At 39.1% G+C, this 16251-nt stretch overlaps 1 protein-coding gene across 1 annotated transcript; it reads right to left on the bottom strand.

The window, feature by feature from the left end:
• Positions 1-14234: 14234 nt before the first annotated feature.
• Positions 14235-15956, bottom strand: LOC137756412 (coiled-coil domain-containing protein 1-like). The gene is made up of 5 exons (XM_068532678.1): positions 15556-15956; positions 15275-15427; positions 15019-15158; positions 14699-14880; positions 14235-14489 (listed from the first exon to the last, which is right to left on the bottom strand). The coding sequence occupies exons 1-5, from the start codon at positions 15954-15956 to the stop codon at positions 14235-14237; spliced, it is 1131 nt and encodes a 376-aa protein (XP_068388779.1).
• Between the last annotated feature and the right edge of the window lie 295 nt (positions 15957-16251).

Below are 16251 nucleotides of genomic sequence, written 5' to 3'. Positions count from 1 at the left end.
ACATAAACAAGAATGCCCACTATGTCCAGGCAAAGTTGCTGTATTCTAACTTTCACCAATCATAACCCGGACTCTGGCATTTAATTAATGTACAGGTTGCTGGTTACATGGCAAGTTTAATTTGAGATTTTTGATCATGTAATATCTAACAAGGAACACTTTAGAGAAGCACAGTTAAACAGAGGAGTCATGGATTTTTCTGCTTGTATTGTTTCAGGTGCCACAGAAAATCAGCAAATCCATGACACACCAGGCAGTAAGGCAGTATGTGTCAGGCAGGCAGCCAGAGACCAGAGCCAGAGACGGGGATGGGTGGAGGGCAGGTCATGAGCAGATCAAGCAGCCTCTTAGGAACAAGTGTGAGCATGATCTGGACAAGCAGTGAGTCATGGCAAAACAGGCAAAGTAATCTACTCTGCAAGTAATCTACCTCAGGATCCTAAGGAAAGGGGAGGAGGCCAGGGGGGAGGTGGTGGGATAGGGGGACCCTGGAGGGTGAGGGGATCGGCGTAGATGCTGAAAACCAAAAGCAGAACGGGAACAAATTACAAATGGAGAATGCAGCCGCATTGCGTCAGAATCAAGTGGACTTTGGCAGCTAAGGCAGCTCGCTATTCCAGCTTCAGCTGTTCTCCTTCCTCTCCTGCCACGGGAATCTGGCCTGAGGGCTTGCAGCGGATGCAATGGAAACAGCTGGCTAAGTGAAGAGCGTGGGGGTGAAGGGCTGAAAACAGTTTCTGCAAAGAAAGAGTATGTTTTGCTTATAAAGGAAATTAGAAATGTGCTAAACGAGGTATTTGAATATGAATGAGGTATTTGGGTATTTAAACACCCTAAAGAAAATCATTCCATAGCAAGAATGCCTAAACTTAAAAAGATTTAACAGAACACAAGCACACACTTCAGTAAATGAGTTAATAAACCATATAGCTAAACATGCATTTCGATTCATGCCTCTGTCTAGAAGCCTCCCAGTCATCTCTCACTCTTTCTAAAGGGCAGAGAGCTGTTTAACAACCCTTCAGTGTTCCAGGCAGCAAACAGGCTCTCAACTATTAATGGAAAAGCTGCCAGAAGCCAGACATACCTGGGAACAGATGAAAGGTTTCGTTTGTTCACCTTCAATGTTACACTAGTTCCCACTCAGGACCTTTGAGCACATTACTGGAAATTTTTAAAACACACAGTTACTGGTGTGAAGAAGTTTCTGAAAACATACAAAGCACACATTCAACAAGAAAGTCCACCTGAAAATCCTGTGAGGGCAAAACTGGATTGGAACATTACATACAGCATGCCTGTTCTTTCTACAAAGACCAAAGCAAGTTCAAAGACTCAGAAACTTTCTTGAAAATGATAGAAACGTTATGGCAAATTAGGTTTCATCTTGCATGGCAAATCCAACTGATTGGTAGTTGCTTCCTGAAGCCCTGTATACCTGATCAAATTAGTGATGTCTGCCATAGCCCAGGGAGGAAGGAGGAGATATTCACCATTGTTTACAAGTCTGTCTTGCTTTGAGTCTCAGGCCATCTGGGCATACTGCTTTCTATCCTAGAGGTGCACACTGGCAGTTTGTGGGCTGGGTTCACACTGAAGATGTGCTTTGGCCCTCACAGTATTTTTTTAATTAGTTGCTGATATTTAAAAATGGGAGATTTCATATTTTTTAAAGGATTTGAATTTTCTTTTAAAAATGGAAATTTCTAGCAATTTTAGACCTATCTTCCCAAATGGCAACTGTCACCTGGAGTTGAGTAGCAGCTGCCTCCTTTCGATGGGATGTCCTCTCTTAAATTTGCCTTCTTTAATTCATTTACATTGCCCGTCTGGCTTCTGAAGGATATGCGTTTGTGACTCCCTGCTCTATCCCTCTGTGTTACTGTTACTTAATCAAGCTCCTCCAAGTTAATGGAGAACTTTGAGTTTCACTGTGTCCTTTTCCACTTCAATTCTGTCGTTAACCAGGGTGACTTTAACTCCTTGGTCTCACAGTTGCTGGACTTGCTCAGCTTCAATAAGTCCCACCTCCACTTTGGCAACCCACCCTTCAGCAACAGAAATGTCCTACCAAAACCGAGCAGGGCCCTGTGGGGCTCCTGGGCACGAAAGTCTTTCTGTGTCCCCCGTTTCTTGATTACAGGAAACAGGCTTCATCCAGCCTCCATGACCCTCTCTGAGTTCCAAAGGGTAGGTTCAAACAGTTGCTAATCAGGGAAGGAAGGGGGATGCAGAAACAAAGGAGGAGAAATCAAGAAACAATAGTGCAGCCTTAGGGACAGGATCCCGGTTCCACCTCAAGGGATACACACAACAATAACTTTGAGCTGTTTTGCAGATACTGAAACCCCCACCAGATGAAAGAAGTTAACTCTATGCTTCCCATATGCACGGAGACCCCAGACCGGTTGGAACCAGAAGGTTGATGTTGCTGACTCCTGATGACCTCACCACCAACCAATCAGAAGAATGTCCACAAGCTGATCACGCCCTCTTTGAACTACTATTATAAAACCGCTCACTACCCCCTCCAGGTTGGGACACACAGTTTTGAGGGCATTATCCTGCTGTGGCCCCCTTTGCCTGGCAAAGCAATAAAGCTTTTCTTTTCTACTTCACCCAAAACTCTGCCTCTAAGATTCAATTCAGTACTGGAGTACAGAGGCCGAATTTCGGCTACACTACCTTCAAAAATGCTCAATTCCAATACTCAAGTTTTTGTTTTTGTGTTTCCTTTTGTTTTACCATAACTTCATATTAGTACCGATATTTCTGTCTTTATTTCCAAGAAATCTACTATTACTTCTCAACCAGATGGATTTGGAAAATATGAAACAGGTAACTTTTCATATTCTCCACATCTATCAGCCCCTTTCTGGGTCTACTTTGTTCCCATGGCCCATCATGTCACTGCTTCTCTTAAAAATATCTTCACTTCTTTTGTTGCTTTGTTCTTCTCTCACACCTGCTCACCAAACCTCATCCCTGGATCAATCCAATCACTCAGCTTCTCTAGGATGATGAACACTGCTGGATAAAATCACCCTACAAATTCCTGATCTCCAGTCTCAGTGAGGCTTAAGTCCCTAAATATCACCCCATCTATGGCTACTTCAAAGAGTTACCACTTTCCTCAAACTATACAGTCTACTTTCTCTTGCCTTGCTTTGAGAGGCAACTTTTCCTTTCTACTTGCTGAGAAAATCAAGGCCATCAAATGAGAGGGGTTCCACGGCTTGCTTCTCCACCACCTACAAACGTACTAGATGGTCGTGTCCTTTAACACTTTTGAAAGCACTGCTTTTGCTCATCAACTAAATGTTGTCATTACCCAGGACTCCAATGTCAGCTCCATGCTCTTCTCATATTATACACTCTCCCTTGTGATCCCGTGCACTTACATAAAACTTACCTGTAAGGTGCGGCATCCAACCCACGCCTCTCTCTCAAGCTCAAAACCCACATATCCAAGTGTGTCCTAGATATCTTTATTTGGATAATCTAAAGACACTGCAAATTCCACATGTCTAGAACTGAATTCCTCTCTCTCCAGTTCTGACTTCCCTCTCCATTAATGACATCAATATCTACCCACTCTCTCAAGCCAGAGATGTATCAGTCATTCTGAAGGTCCATCCTTCTCTTCCTCACCCAAGTCCTAAAATTCCAGATCTTAAATGTAAGCAGTACAAGGGAGAAACAGTGAAGATACCATCTTGCCAATAAGAGAAACAAGACCACCTTGTGAAACCTGACTGTAGTTTGGCCCTGGGGAATCTGTTCTTCCATAAAGTTCCTACTTGAAATTTCTGAAATATAAATTTGATCATATCACTTCCCTTCAATGAGTACCCTGTAAATTTCAGAATAAAGGTAAAGCAGTAATTTAGAGTGCAGGCCCTTCCTGAACCAGTCCTTACCACCACTGCTAGCTCCACTTCCTGCCTCTTCTCCACGTGCCCTCTATGCATTAGCCATACGGAACTGCTTGCACTTTCCTGAATGTATTGCACTGTTTCATATCTGTACTTTCACTCATGCTGTTCCCTCTGCTTAGAGTTAGTCCACGTTCCTAATCTTTTTTTTTCCCCCACTGTCTGCTGGCTAACTCTAAACCTTTCCTTTAGAGTTAAGTTTGGTAGAACTAAGTTTATCAGTTCTACCAAACTTAACTCAAACATGAGCTCCTCCAAGAAGATTTCCCTGACTCTTGAAGGGGAGCAGAAATTGCCACCCCAAAATACATCTCTTTATCCTAAGGATTGTTTTAAGCTGATTATTTTTAAGAAACAGGAGACACCGGGAAAGCTCTGAAAACTGAGTAGAAGTTATCCATTTGTAAGAGACATTTACATTTATAAGGGAAATTTCCATTTGTAAGGGTGTCTCCTCCTCTGTCCCAGGAAAAGGAGGATGACTAAGTCTCTGGATCTTATCAATGGAGAAGGCAATGACCTAAATCTGCATAACAACCTTACTCTTGTTTACTGTGTTTTTCCCAATAGCCTGCTGTAACTGGCTCCCCCATCCCCCAACATCTTCTTCTGTCTTTAGCTGGAGATGGTATTTAATGTAATGGCTTGGGCCATTTCAGGGAGTTAATTTCCCTGGGTACTTCCCATGCATAAAAGAGGTACATATGTTATTAAACTTATGCCTGTTTTTCCCCTGATAATCTGTCTTTTTATTTCACGGGGGTCTCAGTCAAGAATCTAGAAGGGTAAAGGGAAAATTATTTTTTCTCCTGCTTTTCTGCACCCTCAGTTCTCTGTGTATCTTTATTATAGCACCTTATCACACTGATTTAAGAATATTGATTTCCTTATATGATTCTTCTATCAGACTGTAAAGTCCCAAAGGCAGGGATTGATTGATATTTATTTCTGCATCTCTAGTGCCTAGTACATTATTTACTACATAGTAGATGCTTAATTAATATTAGATAAATAAAAAATGAAGGAACAAATGAATGGAAAGTTAATTAGGGAATAGAAGAGACTAAAAATTGATGATGCTATGATTTCTTTTTTACACTAATGTCAAGTTTATATCTTAATTAGGAGCTTTTGTTTCAGTTATGTACATGTGGGAGGTAATTGAGGATTTATAAGAATTTATACCTCTGGTCACCTTTGTGTTACTTTATCATGAGTTAAGTTAGACTGTACTTTGCATAATTGAAGTGCTGCCTGACTAGATGCTGATGGGTCCTTTTAGGGTGAGTAGGCTACATTATGTCACCAAGAATTTCTCTTTCATTTGCCAATCCTCTACCATCTTACAAAGAAAGTCACTGCAAACTGTGCCCCAGCCACCATGCCTCGGGACTCTTCTGCCACGGCTCTGCCTGCGTTGCCTCATCTTGTTCATTCTTGCTGCTGTTTACAGCTGCTACTTTAATAGAATGAACCAATCAGGCTCCCCAAGCAAGGTGAGAAAAGTTTCCCAGAGGAGCAAAATAATTGTTAAATCACAGGCTCTGCTGATCAAAATCACTTCTAACCTCACTCAAAAGCCTCCTTTTGTGCCTGGAACAAATTTAAATAGTTGTGCTTCTTCTCCCTTTACTACACATTCCCCCCCATACCCTACCTCCAAAATCAACACCTTCTTGCCAATGAATAGCCTAATTCAGACCTCTCCTTTCCTTTTCAGTGAATGGGTCAAGAAGTACACTCTGCTCCCTTCCTGCCTGTTCTTAGGCTATTGTGCACTGTCCAAATATGCTATAAGCCCTGCCCAGAATGAGAATGTGGTATGTGTCTAGGGAGGGAAGTTTATCATTGTTATGCAGCCATTTATTATCTATATATATTATCTATAATTGTCTCTAATAAAGAGGCCCTGGACTATTCCTCTTGCAACACAGGTGAGCCTCATCAGCCCACAGTAGGCACAAGCTACCTGTCACACACTGACAAAAATCCAGTCTAGTGACTCAGCCCTTCAGAATGTGCTAGCTTATCATTTCTGCATTACCTTGGGTGTGGCTTGCCTTCCTACACTTATTTATGTGCTCCTAACTGTAACATAAGTATTTTCAGAAGGTGTTTCTGTTAAAAAAAAAAAAAATTAGGCATTCTACTGCCAAATAGTCATATCTACTATTTCCATAAATCACATGAATATTTTTGCCAGTACTTTTTAAAGCCAATACATTCATCCACCTGACTCCCCATTACAATATTTGATTAGATCACACTGTGATGTTCTTTTACTCTGAGTTATTTAATACCCTTAAGATTTCAAGAATTGCATCTGAGCAAAAATTCCCTGTTGACATATCTTCGTATTAATACCTTAAAATGCTCTTTTTAAACAAATCAAATTAATCACTCTGGTAACCATGAAATCTTTCTTTTTGCATTTTCAAATCTCTATTCCAAAATTTTTGATTTAATCTCTATTCAGATATTATAAATCCCCATGAGTCTTCAAAATTCTCAAATATCGCCAGTCTCTTTACAAAGCCAATCAATTACATTGAAGCCATAGGGAAACATTTTTTTACAAGTATCTGTAAATATTCTCTCAAATGTTCCTGAATATATTTAGATCTAGATAGATAATTCAAGCTGAAATATGCAGCCTATTAAAGCTAAATGCTTTTCATGTTAAATTTAGGCCACGACCAAATCACCAAGCTTGCTAATTAGATTTTCTGTAGTTTGATCAAACTAGAGAGTTCAAATCTTAATGCTAACCAAATTGTCAGAATTCGTTCCCTTTTTAGCAATTTGATTGATGTGAGAAATTTAAATCTGAACAGAAAAATGAGTTCTGAAAATCCCCCATTTTATGTTTTCCCATCTAATAAAAATCACATGTCTCTTCTTCAGGCAGAAGTAACTGAAGTGGCCTCCCAAGTCATCTGATCCTCAAGTTTACCTAAGCAGAGATATGTGCTTTTCAAAGCTCCAGTTCCTGGAACTATGTCTGTACATTGGCTGGGCTGTGTCAATGGAGGAAGGCATAGGAGAGGAACTGTCCTGAGCTGTTTCATGTCAACAACTGGGTCTGGCTCAGGACTTTATCAGCACCCTCCTGCCTTTCCAACTAGCAATTTAAGATGAATAGGAGGGGAATTTCCTGGTAGTCCACTGGTTAGGACTCCGTGTTCTAACTGCCAAGGGCCTGGGTTCGATCCCTGGTCAGGGAACTAAGATCCCACATGCTGCGCAGCACGGCCAAATAAATAAATAAATAAAATGAAATACATCTTTAAATATATATATATGAATAGGAGGATATCCATACAGCCATGGCTTCTATTCTACCTGCTGCTGCTGACAGGTTATTTACTATTGCCTTCTTCTGGCATGTTTGGCATTAGGGTTGGGACCTGACAAGCTATTTCCTGAGTGCGGATGACCAGCTTCATTGAGTGTGACAAATATTTTATAAATTCTATATTTCTTTCAAGAATCACTGTGAAAATAAACCACCCCTCACCCCTATCATTTTATTTTGACAATAAGATGCTTTGTTGAGTAAGGAAACTTAAACTATTTTAAAACTGTCAATGAGTAATTTAGTAACTCTTTATAAATATTGGTTCCCAAGACTCAGTTATATCATACAGCATACACATCTGGAGCAGCATACATATAAATGGACCCAAAGCTAATGGTGTATAAATTAACCCTGGGTTCATTTTTGTGCTGCTAAACACTAGTGCTTGAATAATTGCATAAATCATGAGTCAAAAGAGGCATTTCTCTCTAGTCAATTATTAAAACAAAAACTTCCAGAGAGGCCTGAGAGCATATGCTGCCTTCATACTATCCCAGGAAGGAGGGCTAGAACCACTCTGAGAAGCGTACAGCCAGAGCAAAGAAAATTGGGGCCAGGCCCTGAACATAGTCACCAAACGTAGGGCAGGATATAATACTCCCAGAAAAACGAAAGGGCATGGTTGTCTTAGAGGCTCTGAGTTTGGAGCAAATCATAATCTGTCCCTTCCCGTACTCCCCCTTCTCAAGCACATCCAGATTAGATTGACCAGTTAAAACATCAAGGCCAATTCAAGGGAAAGGTGATATCAGCATCTGTACCCTATATAAATATGAAGAGGGGCACAAATGGCTAGTAGCCTCACAAACTTTGGGGGAGGCTTAAAAATCTGCATCTGTCACAAGCACTCCCAGATGATCCAGATGCAGGGGGTCCACAGGCCATGCTTTAAGAAGCACTGCCTCAGAGAATAATAAAACCATAATAATCATAGAATCCTAGAGGTAGAAGGTCCCCAGAGACTATCAAATCACTTCCAACAGTCAGAGCCCAATAAAGAAAATGATGTGGGCCACCTTTGGGAGGTAGTAAACAGCCTATCACTGAAGGTGTTCCAGCAGAAACTCAATAACTACTTAGCAGGAATATTGTAATGGGATTTCACATACCACATAGGGAAGTTAGGCTATGTGATCTTTAGGAAAATTTCAAGTCTGAGATTATATTATTTCTAGCTCTGGGAAAAGTCAGAAATCCCATTCCCAGAAGTAGAAATAATACTAAGATATGTCCCAACCTATCAGATCATGGGGGTGATGTTTTAAAAAAAAAAAAAAAAAGTTTAAACTAAAATAATGCCAAACGTTCTGGAAAATATTCTGAAAAACTATGTGCTGAGAGTCCGTGGAGAGAGAGTCTAGAGGAAAGAGGTTTCTTGGTCTAATTTGAAGGCGCAATAGAAGAAAAGTTACTATGGATGAGTACATCTGACCTATATCTGACAAGCTTAAGTGCTTGATACTAGTCCTCACCTGATTTCATCATGGGGCAAAGGTTAGAAAACAGAATGGCAAGAGACAGAGAATAAGTAGGAATGGCAGCGGGGAAAAATAACACTAGCCCACAAAGTAAATCACTAATGAAAATATTCTATATACGATATCTGTTTGGGAAGGGGCTGAAGGGGCTGCAGCACAACACCCACATTTAATAATTCAAGCAATTATGTGCATACATGAGCACTTCTAACTCGGGGCAAGATTCCTGGGGCCACGGTAGTTTCAATAGTTATTAAGCTCTTCCTAGTACTCAGAGTAGTGAAAAGGTATGAAGAGGTTGGAAACTAGCGTTTATGAAGCACTTCCTGTATTCTGGGACTTCTACTTTGACATGCCATTTAATCCACACAACAGCCCTATGAGATAAATAGCATGCTCATGCCCTTTTTACACATGAGAGAACTGTCTCAGAGACACAACAATTAGTAAATGGCAGGAACTGAACCCATGATTCTCTGGTTCTAAAATCTATGCTTCTGCCACCACCTCAGTGTCTCTTACATTTAACGTGCACATTAAAGTTACCTGAGGAGCTTTTCAAAATTGGCACTGCCCAGACCCCACTCCCAGAGACTCGGATTCAATTGTCTATCTGAGAGGAGGGGGGAGATGGTCATCAATATATGTTTCATAACATACATAGAGAAAATGCATAAAACAAATGTACACTTGTGTGAATCAGTGGTCCATTTCCTTTTTTTTTTTTTTTGCTGTGTAGTATGTGTAGTAGTTTAGCTGTATGGATGTACCACAATACTTTTTTTTTTTTTTGGCCATGCCGCAGCTTGCAGGGTCCTAGTTTCCCCAACCAGGGATTGAACCCGGGCCCCTGGCAGTGAAAGCACGGAGTCCTAACCAGTGGGCCGCCAGGGAAATCTCTCACAATACTTTTAACCATTCACTGGTTGAGGCACAGTTTGGGGCAAATATGAATAAAGCTGCTAAGAACATTCTTATACATGCTTTTTGATGAACATAGGCCCTTATTTCTAGGCTTGAAACCATGCATTATCTAGCAAAGCAATAGCACCCTCAAGAGGATAAAGACTGGTTCCTAGGGAGGCGAAAAAAATCTTAGATATTATAGTGGTTTGTGGCCCTCTAAAAGGCCCCAGTACATAATAAACCAATATACACTATATCTGGAGTATTAAAATTTCATGGTGGGGTGGGCATGATAAGGACAAAGTGTTTAAAAAGGCTCTTGGGGGATGATAATGAAAAAAAGGTTGGGAGACACTGCTTTATATCTAAAAGTGAAATTGCTTTGTATGTATATGTTCAACTTTAGATATACTACCAAGGAATTTTCCAAAACGGTTATATTTTTAAAGCACCAGAGGAGATTCTAATGTATATTCAGGCTTGGCCTTGACTACACCTATCTGTCACTGCCTGTTCTGAATAAGGAAAGAACAAGAGAAAAGCATTCTCCAAAAGTGATCGTTTTTCAACAATATTTTTAAGGTGCTATATTGACATGATTGTCTTTAAGTCTTGAGATACAGAGGAGGTAGTCAAGTATTGTCTAAAAAACTGCTTACTCCCCTACGAGCTAATACCACATGCACTCCCATACAAGCCCGCCCTTCGGTACCCTCCCTCTGATGTTAGAAACAAGTCAGGCTTCTGAACCTCTGCCTTCCCAGCTGGGCTTATTTTTATCACCTGAAGCTGGGCCTTTCCTCCAGCATCTGCCCCATTCCATATTATCTCAGGTTCTAGCCTTACCTAAATGTAAATTTTCTGTGTCCCAAGGTGTATTACTGGTAAAGGGTCAAGGCTGCCTTGTACTTCCTGAGTCTCAGACCAGTTCTGCATGTGAAATTCTGTCCCCTTAACTGAATTCTAATTTATATTCTTAATTTGAAGGTCATGAATGTTTCTTTTGGACCGTCCTATGTTCTTTACTTTCTAGACATGGCTACATCTAGACAATCAAATAATACCCCCTAATAAAGAAAAAATCATTTTACAATTACAAAATCTTTATTTAAAAAAGAATCAGTCTTTGCTTTCCCACTACATTTAGATGACTAAACTTCGACAGATACTGAACTGAAATATTTCGAACTGAAGCATTTTGGGGGCAGTAATTGGAAAAAAGCAACTTTCCTTCACCACTGGCTGCCTCGCTAATTCCAAGCTCCTACAGCAATAACTCGTGTGTGTGTGTGTGTGTGTGTGTGTGTGTGTGTGTGTGTGTTGTGTGAGGAGAAAGGGGCCTCTGTAGCTCAGGTAGCCAGATAGCACTACCATTGCTACAAGTTTAGCAGGACTCTGTTACCGAGTCCAAGCTCACTCTGCTCACCGCATGACAGGCCAGTAAATAGCAGACGAGGTGCTGAGGCAAGGAATACGACTTTATTCGGAAAGCCAGCAGATCGAGAAGATGGTGGACTAGAGTCCCCAAAAAACATCTTATTGGGGTCTAGATGCCAGGTTTTTTTTATAGAATCAGAGAGGGAGAGGCGGTGAGGAAGTAAAGTAAAAAGGGCCATCAGTCTTGCAAAACATCCCCTGGAATGGCCAGCCTCGGTGAGGGAATGTGTTAATTTCTTCTTTTCTGCAGCCATTCACAGGTGGGCAGGGTCAGATTGCCTCCCTGTGAGCTAAACAGAGGCACTTTAACATTCAGGCAGAGGGGCAGGGTTCCCCGAGGCAGGCCATTATATATGATTATAATAACAAAAGCAACAAAAAACAAAGGTTAAAGTCAAAGGAATAGATCCAACAAGGAGTCAAAATTGGCTCTTCCCTGTTACATAACTACAGCATAGTCATTAACTCTGGTGACTAATGAACAAATGAAGGAATGTAAACTTTGTTAGCTTTCATTATGTCCTCCAGCACAGATTAATCCTCTCAAGCATATCTAGACTTCCAGAGCCTCTGGACCAAGCAGAAGGACCGGGATTCCCTGGAAAGAAAATATTGGCTCAGAGTAGGAAGGATGGAAAAAACAGGTCCACTTTGAAAAAGTTGCAATTATTTTTCAGTTGAGTAAAAGTGAATCATGATCTCCCTCTAGTGACCAAAAGGAGAGTAGCCACCAGACTATTTTTGAGTTCCTTTTTTTTCCTTTTCAACAAGCTAAGGGTAAAAATGTTCATACTTATCCTTAGCAACTAAACACACACACACACACACACACACACACACACACACACACACACACACACACACACACAGAGCATATGTATATGTCTCTCTTTGTTTCTTTATGACCAGACCACAAGACTGTTTGGAGCAAAATCAGAACACAGACAAATTATGGATGCCATAATTTGGATATCAGCTACATATGCACTAATTGCTTTATTGCTAAGCATAGCCAGCTTCATAAAATATTAAAACCTTGGGGACTGGACAACTCGGTGTTTGGTAAAATGGTGTCTGAAAGAAGAGGAAATATGATTTTCTTGCTGTTGAACTAAATGAATTTACATTGATGGATGAGCTTTTATGAAATGCCTGGAATCAGATTATACTACAGATTTTCTTCTTGTTTCTCCTGTATCCACTAAGTGCTTTCTATTGGACAGTGTTTTCCTCTCCATATTGTTTTAAAAGTTATGATTTTTTAAATGTTCTATAGTTTTTGCCCTTAACTTAAGAATCATGTGCATGTTTATTTTTCTTAATTTCTTTTAAAGATATTAATACCTATAACTTCTCCCTAATAAAATAAGAAGTTCAGCATGCTCTCAAATTAATTTGGTCACATCTCATCTCCATTATGTTAACATTGTCTATAATTTTAGTTACGGGTTATGATGAATATACATTCGTTTTTTCCTTCCCTTTAGTCCTGGAATTATTTTTATTTTCTTTTTAAGGCATAAATAAACTTAGCAAAGAAATTTGATCCTCTTAACTTGCTATATTTCTAGAACTATCATTTGGATTTTTTTCTATTCTCATTTGAGGACTTCAAAGATCAAGTTTTCAATGAGGGTTCTTGCGTAGCAGACCCTGTAAGGCCTAGTATCCCAAAGAATATTTTTATCATTCCTTCACATTTGAATAACAATTTAGCTAGGTAAAAAGTCTAGGCTCAAAGTTCTTTTCCTCAATATTAAAAAATGATAGCTCCATTGCTTTCTTGTATCCAGAATACTATTGAAAAGTTGGATATCAGTCTAACTCTAATTCCTTTATTGTTGATCTAGTTTTTCTTTCTGGCTCATTTTTAGGATGGTTGGCTTTTTTTTAACTAACACTATTTACATTTTAGAGCAGTTTTAGTTTTACCTAAAAATTTAGCGGGAAGTACAGAATTCTCATATATCCCAACACGCCCCCCCACACACATACACACAGGTACCCTTATTATTAACGTTTTATAACAGTGTGGTACATTTGTTATAATTGGTGAGACAATATTGATACGTTCAAATTCATGTACACTAGGGTTCACTCTCGTGTTGCAAATTCTATTGATTTTGAAAAATGCATAGTATTATTCGCCCTTACAGTATCATACAGAATAGTTTCACTGCCCTAAAAATCCAATGTGCTCCAAATATTCATCCCTCCCTCCCTCTCCCCATTGCCATCATCATCACTATCACCATGAAAATCAATATCATCATCATCACCACCATAACCATAAACATCATCTTCATCATCATTACCATCACCATCACAATTATCAACATTATCATCTTCTTCATAATCAAAACAATCTTCGTAATAATCAGTCATCATCTTTATCACCATCAGCAGCAGCAAATCACCATCATCATTCATATAAGCATCAGCAGCATCATTATCATGATCATCAACATCACCATCATCTTCATCAGAACCATCACCATCCTCATCATCATTGCCCCACACCATCATCTTCATTATCATTGTCACCATCTGTTATGAACTGAATTTTGTCCCCCAAATACATATACTGAAGCCCTAAACCCAAATGTGACTGTATTTGGAGATAGGGCCTTTAGGGAGGTAATTGAAGTCAAACGAAGTCATAAAGTTGGGGCTCTATTCCTATTGGATTTGTGTCCTTATAAGAAGAGGAAGAGACACTAGACCTCACTTTTCCCTGTCATGCACAAAGAATAGATCATGGCACAATGAGAAGGTGCCATCTGCGAGTTGAGGAGAGAGTCCTCACAATAAACCAACCCTGCTGGTACTTTGATCTTAGACTTCCAGCCTCCAGAACTATTAGAAAATAAATGTATGTTGTTCAAGCTACCCAGTCTGTAGCATTTTGTTACAGCAGCCCAAGCAAATAATACACCATTATAATCATCTTTACCATCTAAACCACCATAATTGTCACTTGCATCATCAGCACCATCACCATTTTCTTAATCACCATCATCATCACTTTTAAGATCATCATCATTATCACCATCATCATCATTACTGGAATCATGACCATATTTATCATCTGTATTATTACCATTTTCATCACTATCATCATCAATCACCATCATCTTCATATGTATCATCCTCACCATCCTCATCCTTACCATTATCAGCACAGTCATCATCACAATCTACATCATCTCCATCATCTCCGTAATTATCACCATCAAAATCATCATCATCACCATTATCATTATCATCACATCCTATCTTTATACCTATCATCACTGTAATCATTACTTCATCTTCACCTTCATCATCATGATATTCGTCACCATCATCACCATCATTCTCGTTATCATCATTATCCTTACATCATCATCTTTGTCATGGTCATCACCCTAAGCATGATCTTCATCTTCATCAACATCATCACCGTTAGCATGATCATCGCCATCATTACTACCTCATATTATCATCCTCATTTCATCTCCATCATCATCATTATCATCATCATTTTCATTACCACCTGCATGTTTTTCATCATCTCAGTTATCACCGTCTTCATTATTGCTCACTTTATTATTATAATAATAATCTTCATCTTCATTGTCATCACTATCATCATTTTCATCTTCACCATATTCATCTTCATTATTACCATCATTACAATCATAATTGCCATCATCACATTCACTATCATCATTATCATCATCTTCTTCATAATGATCATCACCATATTCATCAACATAATCAGATTCTTATCATCAAAATCATCACCAATATTATTTTCCCTACATTTCTCACCATCATAGCTATCATCATCACCAACATGTACATTGCCATCATTCATCATCTTTATCTTTATCATCATCACCATCATTATCTTAATTATCACTTGCATTATTCTTATCACCAAGATCATCACAAATATCTTTGCTGTTATCATCACAGTCAGCACTACTGCTATCATTATCACCATGATCAACCTTACAATCATCATGATTATTATCATTTTCATTATCACCACCATCATCTCTACCATTATCACCATCATGAACACCACCATCATCATTTCATTATTATCATCATCTTTATTTTCTTCATCATAACCATCATCTTTATTATATCATTTTCATCATTCAAATCACTACTTCATCATCTTTATCATGAACGTATCATCATCATCTTCACAATCTTCATCAATATCCTCATCTCTAGAATCATCATCATCTTCTGCTTCATCACCATCATTATCTACATTATCATCATCACCATTCTCATCACCATCATAATCTTCATTACAACTATCATTTACAATATTTCCATCACCATTGTCATTAACATCATCTTCCTCACACCATCATCACCATTGTCATCATTTTCATCCTCACCATATCCTCATCAGCTTTGCATTCATCATCACCATCATCACCAGATGACCATCATCATCACTATCTCACTATCTTCATTCTTATTGTTATCACCATTACCATCTTCATGAGGAGCAGCATTCTCAGCATTCTTTACACCATCATTACTACTACTGTCATCATCTTTATCATCACTATCATCCTCCTCACCATTGTTTTCATCATCTTCATTACAATTACCATTAGCATCATCTTTATCATCATCCTCATCTTCACCACCATCATCTTCATCTTCACCACCATCATCGTCATCACCATCATAAGCCTTTTGTTTATCATTATCATCACCATCATATCCATTATCCTCATGCATATCATCACTGTCATCAACAGGACCTTCAGTAGCATCATTGCCACCATTATTACCACCTTCATCATCCTCATTTTCATTATTATTCATCATAGTCACTATTATTACCAGCAGCATCTTCATGAACATCTTTATCTTCACCTCATCATAATCCTCACTATAGTCTCCATCATTACCAGATATTCAGAAGATAGATCAATTACAGAGAAAAACTTAGACAAAGTTACCAAAGTCAGAGGAGTTGCATGGGTTAATGGAACAAATTTTTTTAGTTCTCTAAGATCTTGTACAAATCTATATAGAGAACAACCATCTTTATGAAATTTAATTTCCTTCTTTATTGGAAGTATAGGAGTACTATATAGTGAGGGCCTTTTTTAAAGTATCC

This window comes from Eschrichtius robustus, chromosome X (assembly GCF_028021215.1).
Source record: "Eschrichtius robustus isolate mEscRob2 chromosome X, mEscRob2.pri, whole genome shotgun sequence".
NCBI lineage: Eukaryota > Metazoa > Chordata > Mammalia > Artiodactyla > Eschrichtiidae > Eschrichtius > Eschrichtius robustus.
The sequence above is the reverse complement of the archived record's forward strand: the minus strand, read 5'-3'. Positions and strand labels throughout refer to the sequence as shown.

Excerpts from the sequence above, each read along its gene's own strand:
- LOC137756412 (XM_068532678.1), bottom strand. The coding sequence starts at position 15,956 with ATGATGAATAATAATGAAAATGAGGATGATGAAGGTGGTAATAATGGT. Across the intron at positions 14,881-15,018 it reads TGGTGATAAGAATAATGCAA|AATCTGATTATGTTGATGAA; the intron begins GTGATAATTAAG and ends TTTGATGATAAG. Across the intron at positions 14,490-14,698 it reads ATTATTATTATAATAATAAA|GATAATGATGATAACGAGAA; the intron begins GTGAGCAATAAT and ends TGATGATGTAAG.